Source organism: Bufo gargarizans, chromosome 5 (assembly GCF_014858855.1).
Source record: "Bufo gargarizans isolate SCDJY-AF-19 chromosome 5, ASM1485885v1, whole genome shotgun sequence".
Lineage (NCBI taxonomy): Eukaryota > Metazoa > Chordata > Amphibia > Anura > Bufonidae > Bufo > Bufo gargarizans.
The window spans coordinates 399,245,575-399,262,018 of record NC_058084.1 but is presented as its reverse complement, the minus strand read 5'-3'; the positions used below and the strand labels follow the sequence as shown (position 1 = coordinate 399,262,018).

General features: G+C 42.3%; 1 protein-coding gene across 1 annotated transcript in view; it reads left to right on the top strand.

Annotated features, from left to right (window-relative positions):
- Positions 1 to 16,444, top strand: part of RAPGEF5 (Rap guanine nucleotide exchange factor 5) — a 344,961-nt gene that overhangs the window by 180,948 nt on the left and 147,569 nt on the right. Inside the window, exon 8 of the mRNA XM_044292732.1 lies at positions 6,130 to 6,203. Coding sequence (XP_044148667.1) covers positions 6,130 to 6,203 — 74 coding nt within the window. The remainder of the gene's footprint in view (positions 1 to 6,129; positions 6,204 to 16,444) is intronic.

Below are 16,444 nucleotides of genomic sequence, written 5' to 3'. Positions count from 1 at the left end.
AATGTATTGGCTCCTATGAGCTGAAGTTATTGCTTTGCGAAGTCTTAAGAGCAATAACTTCATAAATTAATTTCTACTGTAAAAAACAATTTCCCGAACTCTGGTTCGGTTCCAAGGTACCACTTGGAACTGAACCCGAGTTCGGAAAAATGTTTTTTTTTACAGTACAAATTAATTTATGAAATTGCTTCGCGAGGTCTCGCAAGACTTCACGCAATAATAACTTCGGCTTATCGGAGCCAATACATTCTAATAATGAACGGAGCTCCTGCTCCGTACAGTATGAGAACGAAGTTTTATGCGAAGTCTATCCGCTCATCCCTAATCCTTACGATTACAATACATTCTATATGTAAATGTTCAATAGAAATACTGAAAGCTAAATTACAAAACACGAAAAAGTTATGTATGATGTAGTTGCAAACATTATATGATGACGGATGTGTGGCAAACGTTCATATGCTTTTCTTAAAGGGATCGCCTGAGTTTTTGATAGCTAATCCTCAGGATGGGTCATCAGTATCAAATCGGTGGGTGTCCGGCTACTGGCACCCCCTCCAATCAGCTGTATGAAGAGGCTGTGGTTCTCTGTGAGCTCTTAGGCCTCTTTCTAGACCAGATGACATCATATTCATCAGTACATGGTCTACACTCAATCCCATTAAAGTGAATGGGGCTGAGTTACAATACCAAGCACAGCCACTATACAAAGTATACTGCTGTGCCTGATAAGCAGTCAGGAGGCTGCGGCGCTTACTGGAGCTTCGATGAGCAGCTCGACTTCCTCGAACAGTTGATTGGACAGGGAGCCAGATGTCAGAGCCCCGCCATTCTTATATTAATTACCTATCCTGGGGGAGATCCTGGAGAACTCCTTTAATTTTTATGCTGCTATATCAAAGCACAAAGTAATGCCAATAATTTACAGACCTTTGATGCAGATTGAATAACAGAAGCAATATACCGGTACTTAAATGCTCTAGGACGGTATAATGAACACACCCATTGGTTGGTGACTTTTTTAAAAAAAACTGTTGAAATGAACTTCCATTGTTTAATGCTGCTTGTTAACAGGGAAAAAAAATATATGAAATGTAAATACTGGGTGTAATTTACGTCCATCTGGGTCTACATTTACACAGTAGCGATACATCAAGAAGAGCTGTCTCCAACTGACGTAAAATATATGGAGATACTAGTTTTCTCCCAGGCTAGAGGCATAAAACCAGTATACAGTTTGTGTTAGCATAAACTTAAGCACCCTGAATTTGGCTGTTCTCCAAAGACCACATGTTTTATGTCTTTTTCATTACACGGAAATTTTCCCAAGAAAACATGGGGTTAGGAAAACTGATGCTTTTGTATTTTGTGTGATCTTGTAAGCCTATGCAGCAACTAATAAATATATAATTTTTTCTATCTCAAGCCATGTCATTTACTAATACCATTTGCCAGATACATAAAATATAGCCATGAGGGCTTATTCATATATGTCTGGCCCTTCAATCTTTATTCCCCTTTGACGTAGTTAAAAAAAGGGTCAGAGGGAAACTGTTGACGAAACTGATTCCATAATTTCACATGAGGTCACGTTTGTGACTAGTGGCACAGGATTTACTGCTAGATGTCTCATGCGGTATATCTCTGCCCAGCTATAGATATGAATCTTTGTCATTAGTTGTGTCCAAACCCCTCCAAAAGAACAAAAGACACAACCGATCAACACATTGGTTAGAAGTGAACCAGCATTGAAAAGAGATATGTGTAGGATACATGCTCTGGAAAGGTACATCTCACAAGTCTATTCTTTTAGCAGTGTTTATGTGCTGAGTGATGTCATATACGATTGGCAGTAGTAACAGTACATTAAATTAGGCTTTATAATGAACGGTTCCAGTAAATATGAAAATACTGTAGAAGACAAAGTGTAATGATCTTCCCTTTTGGTAGCACAGGCTTCCCTTATCATGTTTATTAATTACAGTTTAGCTAATTTCCGGAAACATCACGTTATCACTTACTAATAGTGACTGATCTGTAATGCCCCATTTTCCTTCACTCTATCAAGATTATGTGATATTTTCCACTGTTTTGGTTCCATAGCCCAATGACAATGCAGGGTTCTGCTTATGCATCTGGACCCTGCCCTGTAGATGTTATGTCAGCACTGATGTCTTGTCTTAGGGAGGGTTTTTCCAGCAGGGCTTCAAGCAGGCTTGGATCTGTGACATTCAAGCTGGGAGGGGACAGAGAGGTAGAGACCTGCTGCTACAGACAATCCCAGTGAGTCTTGCGCCGGGATGTAAACACAGGGTGCGGGTCACTGATTACAGTTACGCTGGAGGAGTCAAAATGCACTTAGAACTTCATCATCTGAATTATGTAATGCATTAAGGTAGAATGCTAGTGTTCTTATTAGTGTAACCAGAAAACCCCTATTATGCAAACTGGATATACTGTATATACACAGGGATGCTTCTCGGCTTTGTGCTGCCTGTTGTCTCAAGCCATTCTCATGCACGTTGTGTAAGTCTCAGTCCTCTGTCACTAGATGGGTAACAGGAAGAACAGTTTTAAATGATCACTTTTGTTGCACGCAACTTTGCATAAATCAGTAGTGTAAGCAAATATTATAAACTCTACCTCTCTGATTTATCATACCTTTACTCCAGAATTCTTGCGTCCAAAATTAGCAAAAATATGGCTTTTGCGACTTTTTGCACTGCGTAAAATTTTGGGACATTTTTGTACTCGTTTGCACAAAATTAGGGTCCATTCACACGTCCGCAACTGTTTTGCGGTCCACAAATTGCATATCAGCAAAACACTGACACCGGCCATGTGCGTTCCGCATTTTGCGGACCACACATGGCCGGCACTATAATAGAAATGCCTTTTCTTCTCCGTGTCTGCTGACAAGAATAGGGCATGTTCTATTTTTTTGCGGGACCGCCGAACGGAAGTGTGGATGCGGACAGCATACTGTGTGCTGTCTTCATCTTTTGCGGCCCCATTGAAAATAAATGGGTCCGCACTCGTTCCGCAAAATTGCGGACCAATTTTGCGCATGTGTTAATGGACACTTATGCGACTTTTTGCTTTTTTACATCACCCGCTCCAGTTTTGTATTGTAATGTGGGTAGAAAAGTGGGTGTGGTTAACTCATAGTTATAGTAATGAGTTTCACTCCAGATTTATCATTGAGAATTATTATATTTTTTGCACTCTCACTCCAGGAAGACGGTGGAGTAGAAAAACTGGAGTACCTTCTCTAGACAAAAGTCTTAGGTCTAAGGATAAGCCAAATTTATCAAGTAACATGAGACATTTGATAAATGTGGCATGAAGTACTCCAACGCAGACTCGAGCAAAACTGACTCCCCCCCCATATCTTAGGAAAGAAAACTGCCTTGTAGTCCAGATAACATAACTTTCCCCTTTCCTAAACTAGCATTCTCTCTAAATTCTGTGATAAATCTGCCTTGAGAGACCAGGACTGGCTGCCTGCTCACTGAAAGATCCGCTTACATTCTCCCATAGAAGTCTGTGGAGAGGGGAGAGTGGGATAGAGAGAGGCATGACTCAGTAGCTAATAGTAAGTGTTATATCTCGCCCCAAGTACTTTATTCACATATGTACTGTTAATTATGTCTCTGTAATGTCCTTTATGGTGCTTCTGAGTGGTTCTTAGTGAGTTAGGAGAAAAAAATCTGCTGTCTGTGTGTATATTCTCTGGGCAGACATAATTACAATTAGTCTCCACTCACCAGCTCAGAGACAACTTAAAATACAAGTGGTAGCCAGTAGGCGCTGCTAATAAAATGCCTGAAATAAGTCATAAAATGATTAGAGTGTGTGCTATCACTCATTTATACATATATGGCAGCTTATTTTGAAAAGCTATCCGAAATGACAGTTACGCTGTAATACTATATTCACAACAAAGTGAAAAATGGCCATGTGACAGTGGTTTTTGTAACGGCCATCACACAGCCATTTTTAGAACTAATTGAAGCCAATGTGGGTATTCACATATCTTAACAGCCAGTGAAAAAAACTCACCTCAACCACTTGTACGCATAGGGACACTCACTCCTCACTGGATCCAGCAGGACCAGCGCTCCCAGTGTGAGGTCCTGCTGCCTCCAATGAAGAGTGAGAGTCCCTGCGCGTGCAAGTGGTTGAGGTGTCTTATTTTTTTTATTTTTTTTTTACACAGGCAGAATGGGGGCCAAAAGGTATGCTTTCCTTATGCTGGGATCCACTAATTGGGCATTCTTTATACCTTTATACTGGGGGTACTAATGGGGTAGTGATAAGACTGGGGGTGACTAATAGGGGCATTGAGAATACTGGGGGCGACTAATGGGGGCATTGATAATGCTGGGGTGACTAATGGGGGCATTTAAAATACTGGGGGTGACTAATAGGAGCATTAAAAATACTGGGGGTCACTAAGGGGCCATTATTAATACTGGGTGCACTATATGGGGGCATTTGATGTCCAGGGGGCACTATGGGCAGGTGGGGGGGGGGGGTATTATGTATACCGAGGGCACTGCAGGGGTTGGGATTTAAAAAAAAATCCAATCCAAATGAATTCATCCATTTAAAAGGACCAGAAAATGGATGCACTAATGGTTGAAACAGTGTGTCAGTTTTCAACATCATTTTTTTTCACTGTTGTGTGAATCTACCCTAACTTTCTACCAAACCAAGGACATATCTCATACATCCTCCAGGGTGGGACTGCCAAAGCCAAGGATGTATCTGCAGATGTAGCAGAGCTAAAAGAAATGGCTAACGTGTTAAGTAAACAATAGCAAGAAAATGTTAACTGACATTTTCAGTGTTTTTCAATAGCTTTCGCAATTTTTAGAACAGCTGGAGTGCTGGAGCTTGCTGATCCTTGATCTAATACGTCCTTGCTGCTGATATGTCAACTAAAGATGCAAATCTTGTTCTAAAGTTGGTCATTGTGGAGATGAGGAGGACCAGTGAGGGGCATGCTGACAGGCTGCAGGGGAAAGGAGAGGTATAGATCTCCCTGTCCCTGTGCAACTGTACATAACCCCAACCCCAAAGGGTGGAGTAACATGGACGTCTGTATATGTTATCACCGTTCCCCGATATAATTCAGAGTGCATACTTGCTCCTTGATTGTTGCATATGGAGGGTCTTTTTTTTCCCTAGAAAAGTAGTAAGAAGATTGCTCATCTAAACACCTCATTTGTACATAATTAGGATATTTATTCACACTATCAGTTGTGACCACAGCATCTGAGGTGGTTTTCCCAGGGGCCTAAATGGCTTCAACATGCTGGGGTCAGGGAAGTCATTTGTGTTAATAGCCTGGGTCTCTGAAGAATTCCGTGCTATTACAGCTTTTGTGTGTAATAGGACAGCAGCCATTTTATTTCTCCTAATGATTGCTCCCTAGACAAAATGAGCAATTATAACTAATGCAAGGTATTTGGGAATACATTTATAATAAAGTAATATTTAGGTATTTTCATTTTCTTAATTCCCAGAGAACCCCTTCAAGATTTCAATAGAGTCATGTGAATGAAAACCTTGTGTGCTGACAACAAAATTGGGTGGAGAGTGTTGAGTGAGTGGAACTAAAAGTAAAGGATAATGTCACTAGGTGGAGTTTAAGTAATAAGAAAGGTGTTAATTATACCACCCTCATAGCAAGGACCTGTAATTGTAACTTCTCTTTATCTGACTTGCCCCATCAGTAATCCCCGAGTACATTGACTAATTTGTTTGATGATCTTTGGAATAGAGAAATATGTGTGTAGCTGTTAGTCATAGGTATAGAATAGTAACAATGTATTAGTTTTTGTTTTTGTTTTTTACTGTTTTCTTAGTACTGTTTTCCACTGTTCACACTAGGGCACTGGCTGGAAAGGACATATCCATGTATCACTGATACACGGTTCAAACACCAGTTTAAGGCAAGGCATAACTCATACCCAATGGTCTTTGATGGAGACAGTCATAAATTACTGATTAACATCCACGCACACACACCTCCCATCTATGAAGGGGGTGAAGATATTCATCTTTTCTTAGATAGTAATCCTTTACTAACTGTGATCACAACTCCTTCCTTTTCTTTTGCAGTCGGTGATGAAGAGGAGTTTACCTGCCCGGAAGAATCCAGTCCAACAATTTCTGAACATACATCAGACACAGAGGTAATCTAACACCTCACATATCTGACGTTTCTGTTCTTCATGTATGTAAATGACAAAAAATACACATAAGCCCTTTGAGGCTCACACATATGAGTATATTTAGGACTGAAGGTCCTTTTACACAGACCTATATATCAATCATTGGGAATGGACCAAACATTTCCGATTATTACCTGATCATCAATGGAGATAAGCACTGATTTTACATGCACCTCTGCTGGATGAGCGACCAATTGCTTGTCTCCATAAAAATCCTTCTTCTTGTGATCATGCTGCACAAGAACGATGATTTTTGGTGCCGGCTGACATACACGATCATCTGATGAAAGAGTGTTTGCTCATTCCTCGGCTGATCGCTGCCATCTTTTACACAGGCCATTTATCGGGACTATAAACTAGTGATTTCCCGATACCGATACCAGTATCAGGGCCGATACCGGACATTTGCACGAGTACTTGTACTCATGCAAATGTCGCTGATACCTCATGGCCGTGCATCGGTTCCCGTGTCCCAGATCAGCGGTGGCATGTCCCATCTTCTCTTTCCGGCAGAGGCTGCGGCAGCATGTCAAATCTTCACTTCCGGGCGGCGGCACTGCTCCCAGCCGATCAGCGTGTTGCCTAGCACTGGGAGGAAGTTAAAGCCACTTCCTCCCAGTACTCTGGTGCATCTGCATGGGAAGGATTGCAGCAGGCCAGGAGGGTATGGTGCATGAAGTGGAGGAGAAATTCAGTTATTCTCTCTCCATTTCATGTTAAAACAGACAAATGGGGGAAGGGGGGGGGGGGGGAGAATGGGCATATAATAGTGATCCCCAACCAGTGTGCCTCCAGCTGTTGCAAAACTACACCTCCCAGCATGCCCGCACAGCCAAAAGCTGTCCGGGAATGCTGGGAGTTGTAGTTTTGCAACAGCTGGAGGCACGCTGGTTGGGAAACACTTATATGCCTATTCTTTCCCTTCATATGCCCATTCCCCTCCTTTTATGCCAGTGTTTCCCAACCAGTTTGCCTCCAGCTGTTGCAAAACTACAACTCCCAGCATGCCCGCACAGCCAAAAAATCAATTTTTTTTGTTTTGTTCATGGTAATGCAAACGGTTCCGTTCTGAACGGATCTAAGCGTTTGCATTATATGTACGGATCCGTCTGTGCAGATACCAGACGGATCCGCACCGAACGCAAGTGTGAAAGTAGCTTAGGCCTTGTTCAAATTTCAGTTTTTTACTGATGTGTGCTGTCCGCATTTTCTGCAGACAGCACACGTACCCATTGATTTAAATGTCTGTTCACATTTTAGTATTTCTTTACTGACCATGGGTCAGTAAAAAAAAAAAAAGACGGGGACATGCACTACTTTTGATCCGTGATGTGGACCAAGCACGCCCATTAAAGTCTATGGGTCCATGAAAATCACTGACACAAAACGGATGGCATCAGTGTTGTGTCCGTTTTTCACTGAAGACTAATAGGAGATTCTTTGGAAATTAATTTTTAGCTGAGCAACTTCCTTAAATTACTGATGACACACGGATGGTAAAAACAGACACACGGACCAACCACGGATCCTTCATGGACATCTTCACGGATGAAACATGTACGCTTTTTTAATGGACGTGACACTGACACGGAAATGTGAATGAGGCCTTAGTTGTCCATCGCAACCAATCAGAGCTCAGCTTTCAGTTCCTGCAGGGCTCTGAAAAAATTTAAGCTGAGCTATGATTGGTTGCTATAGACAACTCAGACAGATTTACTGTTAGGCATTTTGATTTGTAGATATTGGAGGCGGGCTACATTTTCGTGGACCATCCTGTATAAACAGTTAATAAAACTGCGAGATGCTCTCTAGAATTAAAGGGGTTATTCAGCCATGTAGCCAATATGTGGATGTGGACCTCTGCCCGTGAAGCCTAAGATCATTAAAAAGACAGACTCCCCTGTCTGTGGTACTGCGGCTGCTCTGTTCCTGCTTCCAGCCCTTGCAAGACCAGGAAGCGACTGGGTCCTGTGACTACTGCTGCCAGCCACAGGCCTCAGCGGTCAGAGTCTTGAATGGTACATCGGGCCTGTGACATAGCATTCAAGCCACTGGGATCGCTGAGGTCCGTGATTGACCACAGCAGTTACAGAACACAGTTATTTCCTAGTCCAGCAGTTGGGAACAGAGCATCGATGGGACAGCAGACAGGTGGTCTTCCTTTTTTATGTTCAGGGGCAGAGGTTCGGATTAAAGAGATGGTCAGCTTGAAGGCCCAAAAAAACCTTCAAAGCTAGAGAGCATCTTGCAGTGGATATATACTGTACACAATAAATCTATAATACTAGAACATAAATGCAGAATAATCTGAAAAAATACAAAAATAATAATAAACACAAACAAATGCAAAGTGAAATAAAGTACAGAATTTCTTAAAAGTAAAAAGAACATACCGTAAAAAGTAATAATATAAAAAGGTACTGCCTGTATTGTTGGACCTTGATACAGTGTAACGCTAAAAACCTGTTCTCTATGGCACACAACAAATAGATCAATAATGTATTACATGATTGTTCCATTTATGTGGACTAGTCAGCCACAGGATTTTCCAGTCTCATCCATTCCCCATGTAATTCTCGCATTTCCCTCACTGTCATGATGGAACATTAGGCGTCTCCCCTGGGAGTGGGAAATTCTCTGAACTATCTGTCTTGTTACACCGAGCACGGTTTGTACAGCCTGCCCTCCCCGCTTCCCAGCAAAGCCTCATTTGATGTTGTGTTATAGATAATAAACACAATCTCTATAATCCATCATCCACTGTGCGCAGCCGATCGCTGGGCTTCACCGCGTCTTCTGATAAAAGCATTGGCGTTCCTTATTCATTTTCTTGTGTGCCTAATATTACATCTATGTGCACACCACCAATGCTTGTAGATGAAATACTGCATAAAATGAGCTGTTGTTTAAATTCCTATGGCAGTTTGCAAGTGAATGAATCAAAGGAGACATCAGTGTGTAATATATAGGACTTGGGGGAGAATGTAGTAAATCAATAGAGGTGACTTTACGTGATAAAGTACGGTCATATGCTTTGACCTGTAGGCTTTGCAGATAATATTGATATGTTGGTCGGATGCACTGCTGTCATCGAGAAAAATCTGTCTTATTTTCCTTTCATTAGATAAAACAAAAAAAATGTAGACATATAATACTAGCAATGTTCTAGCGGTGTGATTTGTCATCCCAACTTAGTTGTATCCGTACCCTTTGACCCTTTCATTAGGGGACAGGTCACTTATGGCATACGATGGGTACATGTGGCCTATGGACAGGTTTGTTGAGTTAGAGCACATATGCTGAACTCAAAATATAAACTAATTGGGACCCGATCCTAGCTAGTCAGATTGAAGCATGCAGCTTTCTTTTTTTGTTTTTTGTTTAAAGGGGTTGTCTAAAATTACAAAAAAAAGGATCCGCTTTTTTAATAGACTATAGCTCTTCCCTATTGAAATGAATACAGTTGAACTTCAGTACAAGGCAGTGCTTTTTTTATTTTATTTTTTGAAAACAGAAACGTTTTTCTATCATAAAAATAGCCTTCAATATCAAGTTTAATGTATTGATCGTATGCAGTCAGCTTTTATGCTCCTCCTAGTGGTGGATCCATGTATCTAGCATTTTATTGTCTTAACTGTTTCTATGCATTGGATTTAGAGCTCATTGTTTGAAAAAAGAGGTTTCGACCACTAAGGCCTCATGCGCACGACCGTATGTATTTTGCAGTCCGCAAAAAATATAGATGACTGTTCGCGTGCATTCCGTATTTTGCAGAACGGAACAGCTGTCCCCTGACAGAACAGTAATATCCTTGTCCGTAATGCGGACAATAATAGGACATATTCAATTTTTTTGTGGAACGGAAATACGGACATACAGAAACGGAATGCACACGGAGTAACTTTTTAGTTTTTTTTGCAGATCCATTGAAATGAATGGTTACGCATACGGTCTGCAAAAACACGGAATGGTCACGGAAAGAGTATACGTTCATGTGCATGAGGCCTAAAGCTGTAAAATGTAATCCGGGGCAAATTTTTGATGTACGGTATTTAAAATTTGAAAAAAATGTTGTTGAAGGACGGGCATTGAATTATTGGATCACTATAAGTCAGACGAGAGTTGTGTCAAAATTGCAGTTGTGATGCAAATTCAGTGATCCTGTGTGGGTAAAAAACGGCACTGTGGTAAAATCTGAATACATTTACCTGTTGCCAAAACAGCCACATTCTAAAGAATATAAATTATTTTTATTCACAAACATTCCTGAAGCAAATCTTCCATATGCTTCTGCATGTGCTTTATTTGCTATATTAATAATATAATGATAGGAAATGGTAGGCTGTAATAAGTGATTGTACCATATACCCAATTAATGTTATGTACAAATTCATAAAGACAATTATAATCTGCTGAATTCTGATTATTAGGCCTGTTTCACACTGCCTTCAGGCTATTTTGGCATGAAATGCTGGGAATCGTCCGGACAAAAACCGCTACGTGCAGCGGTATTTGTGCTGCTGTTTCTCAGCATATTAGCTGGATCACTGCCGAACCACATTACAGTTAATGGAACCGGACAGATCCGGCAAGCTGCTCTTGGCTGGAACAACCTGTCGGATCTGCGACAAGCCTTAGCTGCTGTGAGTTTAAGGCTGGGTTCACACTTGAGCGTTGCGCAAACGCGCGTTTTACGCGCGTTTTTGACGCGCATTTTTATGCGCGTTTTTGTAATAGTAAACGCGCGTTTGACGCGCGTTTGTGTGATTCACTACAGTGTCCTATGGCCACAAACGCCCCAAAAGTTGCTCAAGTACTTTTTGGAGCGTCGGGCGTTTTACAGCGCGATCGTACGCGCTGTAAAACGCCCAAGTGTGAACCATTCCCATAGGGAATCATTGGTTTCTCCTTGTTGAGCGTTTTACAGCGCGTAGGAACGCGCTGTAAAACGCTCAGGTGTGAACCCAGCCTTAAATAAATTTTTTAATGATCCTTTGCTCCAGGTTTTATAAAAGCTCTACTGTATATATTTCATTCTGTCGGCTTGTATATGATTTTCACTACATTTCTAAATCAGTTTTCAGAGGCAATGGTATATGTATTTTTGTTATTTTTTTAGTCCGCATGATCTTGTTTGAAACCTAAAGTCGTGTCTCTTCTCTGTATGACGTGGTATGGAAAAGCATTTCCTGTGCGGTACTTGACCATAAATAGTGTTTGTTCAAAAAGTGTATCCTGGCTGTCAAAGCTTCCTTTGGTCTTTACAGTCCACATCCTGTATTATTTGCTAACCTTTTTCACTGTGTCATGGTTTAAGGTAGAAGTAGTAGTAGTTTCTCATCTGTTAACCAAGGGTCCTTGATCCCTAACCTGGTTTCAACATACAAAACGTTCCCCTTGAGCTTTATACTTTATAGTACCGTATATTGCTTCAGGTGTATGCAGAATATGACTAGATCAGACTTTGGCAGGTCAGATGTGGTTTTGCTTGATGGTATACATTACATGATGAGCTGTTTTGTAATGTAAAAAAGTGCTTAACTTCTCAGTGACCACCAAGATGGTTTTTCACCCATCAGCAGATGGGTAATGTAAAACCTACTCAGCAAACCACAGAATGAAAACCTCTTGCCTAGGAGAAAGTCAAGCAAATGTAGGGCTCTTGCCTAGGATTCTCTTATGTTCAAGAACACACAGGTGGCTAAAAAGCAGCCTACGTCTAGAACTTGGTTTAAGGCAAAGTTTTGCTTCAAACTAGTATCCAATCTTAATTATTAATCGGGGAGGGTCATTTTAGACTCTTTTATGGATAATTTAAGGATAATTTAAGCAGTCACTCCACTCCTGGCCTCCAGGAGTAACCATACTGCACCTCCATGGAGTTTTCATTTTTACAGAATTGCTTTTTAATATACTTTTCAGCTGCACGGCCTGCACTTTCGCAGTTTACATTGTTCAGGAAATTCGGCTGCCAGCTTTAGAACAGGCTAGGGGGACGACCGATTCAGGATTGCCTCATATATTTGTTACTAATGCAGCATCACTTACTGATGATGGAAAACAATAGCAATAATTCATAAGACTGAAGTTATATAGCTCCTGCTCCGTACAGTATTGGAACTAACTTTTATGCGAATAGACTTCGGATGTTTCATCCGAAGTCGATTCGCTCATCCCTATTAATGATGTTATTTGCATTAGAAATATTATTTGCATCAGAACTTTTATGCAAATCGACTTTGGGTGTTTCACCCGAAGTCGATTCGCTCATCCCTAATCATTAACATCAGTTGGCAACACTTAAGGGGTCATAGGCGTATTTCTGCCGCAGATTGCGACTTTTCCCTGCTGACACCTAGTCTAAAGAAGTGGGCGAAGCGGGGAAGGGGACGGGCCAACAGGCCCATCTCATTTACTGTTTTCTACGCATTGTTCAGGGTTAGAAAATAGTCTAAATACGCTAAAGTTATGTAGAGGCCGCCAGCTATATGGGATATTAAGGCCAGTTTCTAAAAGACTCCATACACTGTTTAGTTTCTGGTGCCTGTGTGCTCCAGCTCACCTCTAATTCACTTGAAAAGGAGCTGAGCTGCAGTACCCCAGCATGGCCACTGCGCAGTGTGCGGAGCTGTCTGCTCATGGTATAGTGTCCAGTGTTGGTGACTGCCTGAAACAGCTAATCGGCGGGGATGTGAGTTGTTGGACCCCCACAGATCTGATATTGATGATCTATCCTGACGATAGGTCATCAATATCTGTATCCCCAGCAATCCCTAACTTAATAACTTAAACAGTCTGCTATCCTACTCAGAAAGAAAAATAAAAAGTAAACCTGATGTTTCATAACTGATACATACAGTAATACAGGGTTTGAAATTACAGAAATGAATTGCTATGCATTAAAAATGTTGGACAATTATGTGAAGATGTTAATCATTTGGTTTATGCAGACTCTATATGGGGATTTCATTTTTAAAGGTTTTTCTAAATCAAATTAGTCATCCACATTTCCTTACGATAGACAGTTTATCACGTTACATGCTCATGCACACAGCAGTATTACAAAATGTGTTGTCTGAATCTGTAATACAGCGCTCCTACAATTATTTGGGACCATACTGTAACTCAGATTTTGTACTGTTTCTTTCATGCATTTTGTGAATATTGTAGCATGCTCCTGTCAATACCATGTTACAGTGGTATTCTTTCCTTGAAGCACTGTGTAATGTAGCATACAGGCTCCGTGCACTGACTGTTGTTCAGCAACATGATAGAGGGTTGCAGAGATGTATGTTTTAGTAGACACATAGACACTGTCAATTCTTTTTTTTTTTTATTGTGTAGGGCGGTGAATGTGTTTTTGTAATACACTTATCGGGGAAATATGCAAATTTTTATTTGAAAACAATATGTATAGTCCAGGGGTGCACCTAGCCTTTCTGCTGCCCCCCCCCCCCCTCTTTCCTCATACTAAATTCTCAACCTAACCCCTTTCCTTCTAACATTACATATATCACTACAGAACATACAGGGTAATACAGCCCCCCATACCTCTTACATCCAGTGACGTCTGATGTAGATGTTCTCTTTCCTCATCTTCTCCATTCAGTACAGACTGCCATGATGATTTCTTTCAGCCATCTCTCGTCTCTGCAGTTTGACAAAAAAACATCTTAGTTTACTACTTTTCCATCATCCTCCCATCTTCCGGACAAATCATCCTAACACCCCCAATACTGTGCTGATGTGCTCCCCAATACTATACTGCAGAAACAGATAAACCCAACGTGCCCACTTGGCAATAGTGCTCCCAGAAGTCCCAACTAATAATTCTCTATCAGAGAACACTTGGTAGTAATACTGCCCCTACAGTGCCCCCAACATGTCCCCACTGTACCCCAGAAGTAATAATGCTCCCATAGTGCCCATACTAGTAATTATGTTCCCCACGTAATAATAAAGCCCACCAAAATCCCCCCAAGTAGTAATAATTCTCCTTATATTTAGACAGTAGAAAAATGCCCCCTTAAAATGAGCACCAGTACAAAAATTCCCCCTTATAATGTGTGCCAGTGCAAGAAATACCCCATTTTAATGCCCCCAGTTGAGCTAATGTCCCCATAGTGCCCCCATATGTGCCAGTATAAAATACCCCTATAAATTGCCCCCAAGTCAATTCCCTGATAGTGATCCTCTCCCCCCTTCCCTATAGTGCCCCCATAATGTACCAGTATAAAATGCCCTTATATAGTGCCCCAGTAGATGCCCTCAGTGTCCCCATAATTTGCCAGTATAAAATACCCCTTCTTAGTGACCCCAGTAGATGTCCTCATAGTGCTCCGCTTTCCCCATAATACCCCCATAATGTGTCCCAGTATAAAATGCCCCTATACAGAGCACCCACTATAAAATACCCCTTCTTTCTGCCCCGAGTAGATGCCCCCCAATTATGTTCCAATAAGAAGTGCTCCGAGATGCCCCACAATGTTAGTGGCCACCATATAAAATACCAATTTTTTGCCCCCCCCCCCAATAATGTGCCAGTAAGTAGTGCCCCTAGATCCCCCCCATATAAAATACAACTTTTGTGCCCACATAGTGCTTCCAAAAAGGTACAACTATGCCGCGGCTGCAGGGAGTGGGACCACTCCCTCTCCTGCACGCACAGCTCTGCCAGGCTCCGCCCCCCTATGTGAAGCCACCGGCGCCGCCCGCAGCCCGAGCCGTGCAGGTATCGTTAAATAGAGCTTGACTCTCTGTCTCTCCTGGACTTAGAGGGGCTACTCCACTGGTGCCCCCTTATAAAATACTTTTGTGCCCACATAGTGCCCCCCCAATAATGTGGCAGTAAGGAAAGCCCTAGATGCCCACATAGTGCTCCTCTCTGCATTGTGTGCCATATAAATAAAATAAACACTTATACTTACCTCCATGAGGTTGGCAGCGATGCCATGCAGGCCCTTTCCGACCTGTGTCCCGCGCTGTATGGCTCAGGAAGCATGATGACGTCATCGCACCACCTGTACTAGCCTCTGATGCCTGCAGCCTATCAGAGGAACGGGGAAGGGAGACGCCTCTCCCCTGCCCCGCAGCACATCCATCTGTATCGCTGTCCTGAGGACAGTGATACAGATGAATATAGAAGCGCTATATGGAAGCGCTCATCTCTCCCTGCCCTGCCGCCCCCCACTTTTCATCAGGTCCGCCCCGCCTGAGGCGATCGCTTCACCTTGCCTAATTGGCAGTGTGGCCTTAGTTCAGTCTCTTTTGTAACCTCCTCAGAGTTGCTAAGCAGAATCTGCCTTTACCATTCTGCTTCTCAGCCTACTTCTGGTCTCGCTGTCCCAGCCTCTGCCTCCCTGCTCCAGTCCTGCCTCCCTAAACATGTAATGGAGCTTACAAAAACTAATGTGACATTTTTCCTTGCAGTTTATCTGCTACCCTTGCCAATCGCATATTGATGGCCGATCCTAAGGATAAGTCATTAATATTAGAATCCTGGACAACCCCTTTAAGTTAGCTGTGAGTCGAACTAGTACCCACTCTCTCTCCAGTCGAACTAGTACCCACCATGTGTACACATCCATCCTTCATAAGGGAAACCTTCAGCAAGACAGAATGTAGTGTACTGTGTCTATAACTCTTAACACAATTATCTGCATGCTAGGGCTGAAACGATTACTCGAATTAATCGATTAATTCAACACAAAAAAAATACTCAAATCGATGATTCGTTTGTGCCATGTGACCACAGAGTGTGAGTGAAGAGCTTGCTATTACTCACGCTCCGTGATCACCCGCCTGCTCGCACAATGCTGCTTTGGATCCTGACACTGTCACGGTGCGGTTCACAGTGACGTGTGTTGTCATGTAGGCTGGCTGCATGTGTCCTGGCGTACTGGCTGCGGGTGTCTCTGTGCAGGCTGGTTGCTAGGGGCTGCGTGCTGGCTGTGGCCTCAAGTGTGAACTTGCCCGTGTACGTGTGTAGCCCTTTGACTGCATCTGTATTTGTAGTCCTGTTTCAGTATCCTAACCTTGTTGTGTCTGGTTGCCATGGGCTGCCATGCAGCTTTCCGCGCTGTCGTTTGTTCCCTTTCCTGTAAGGGTTAACTCCCCTGAGTAGTTCTGAGGTGTTAATCTTCCCTGCTTGGTTCCGTGGCCGTGGCTTCTCAGCTGCACTCAGGGGGCCGGTATTTATTCCT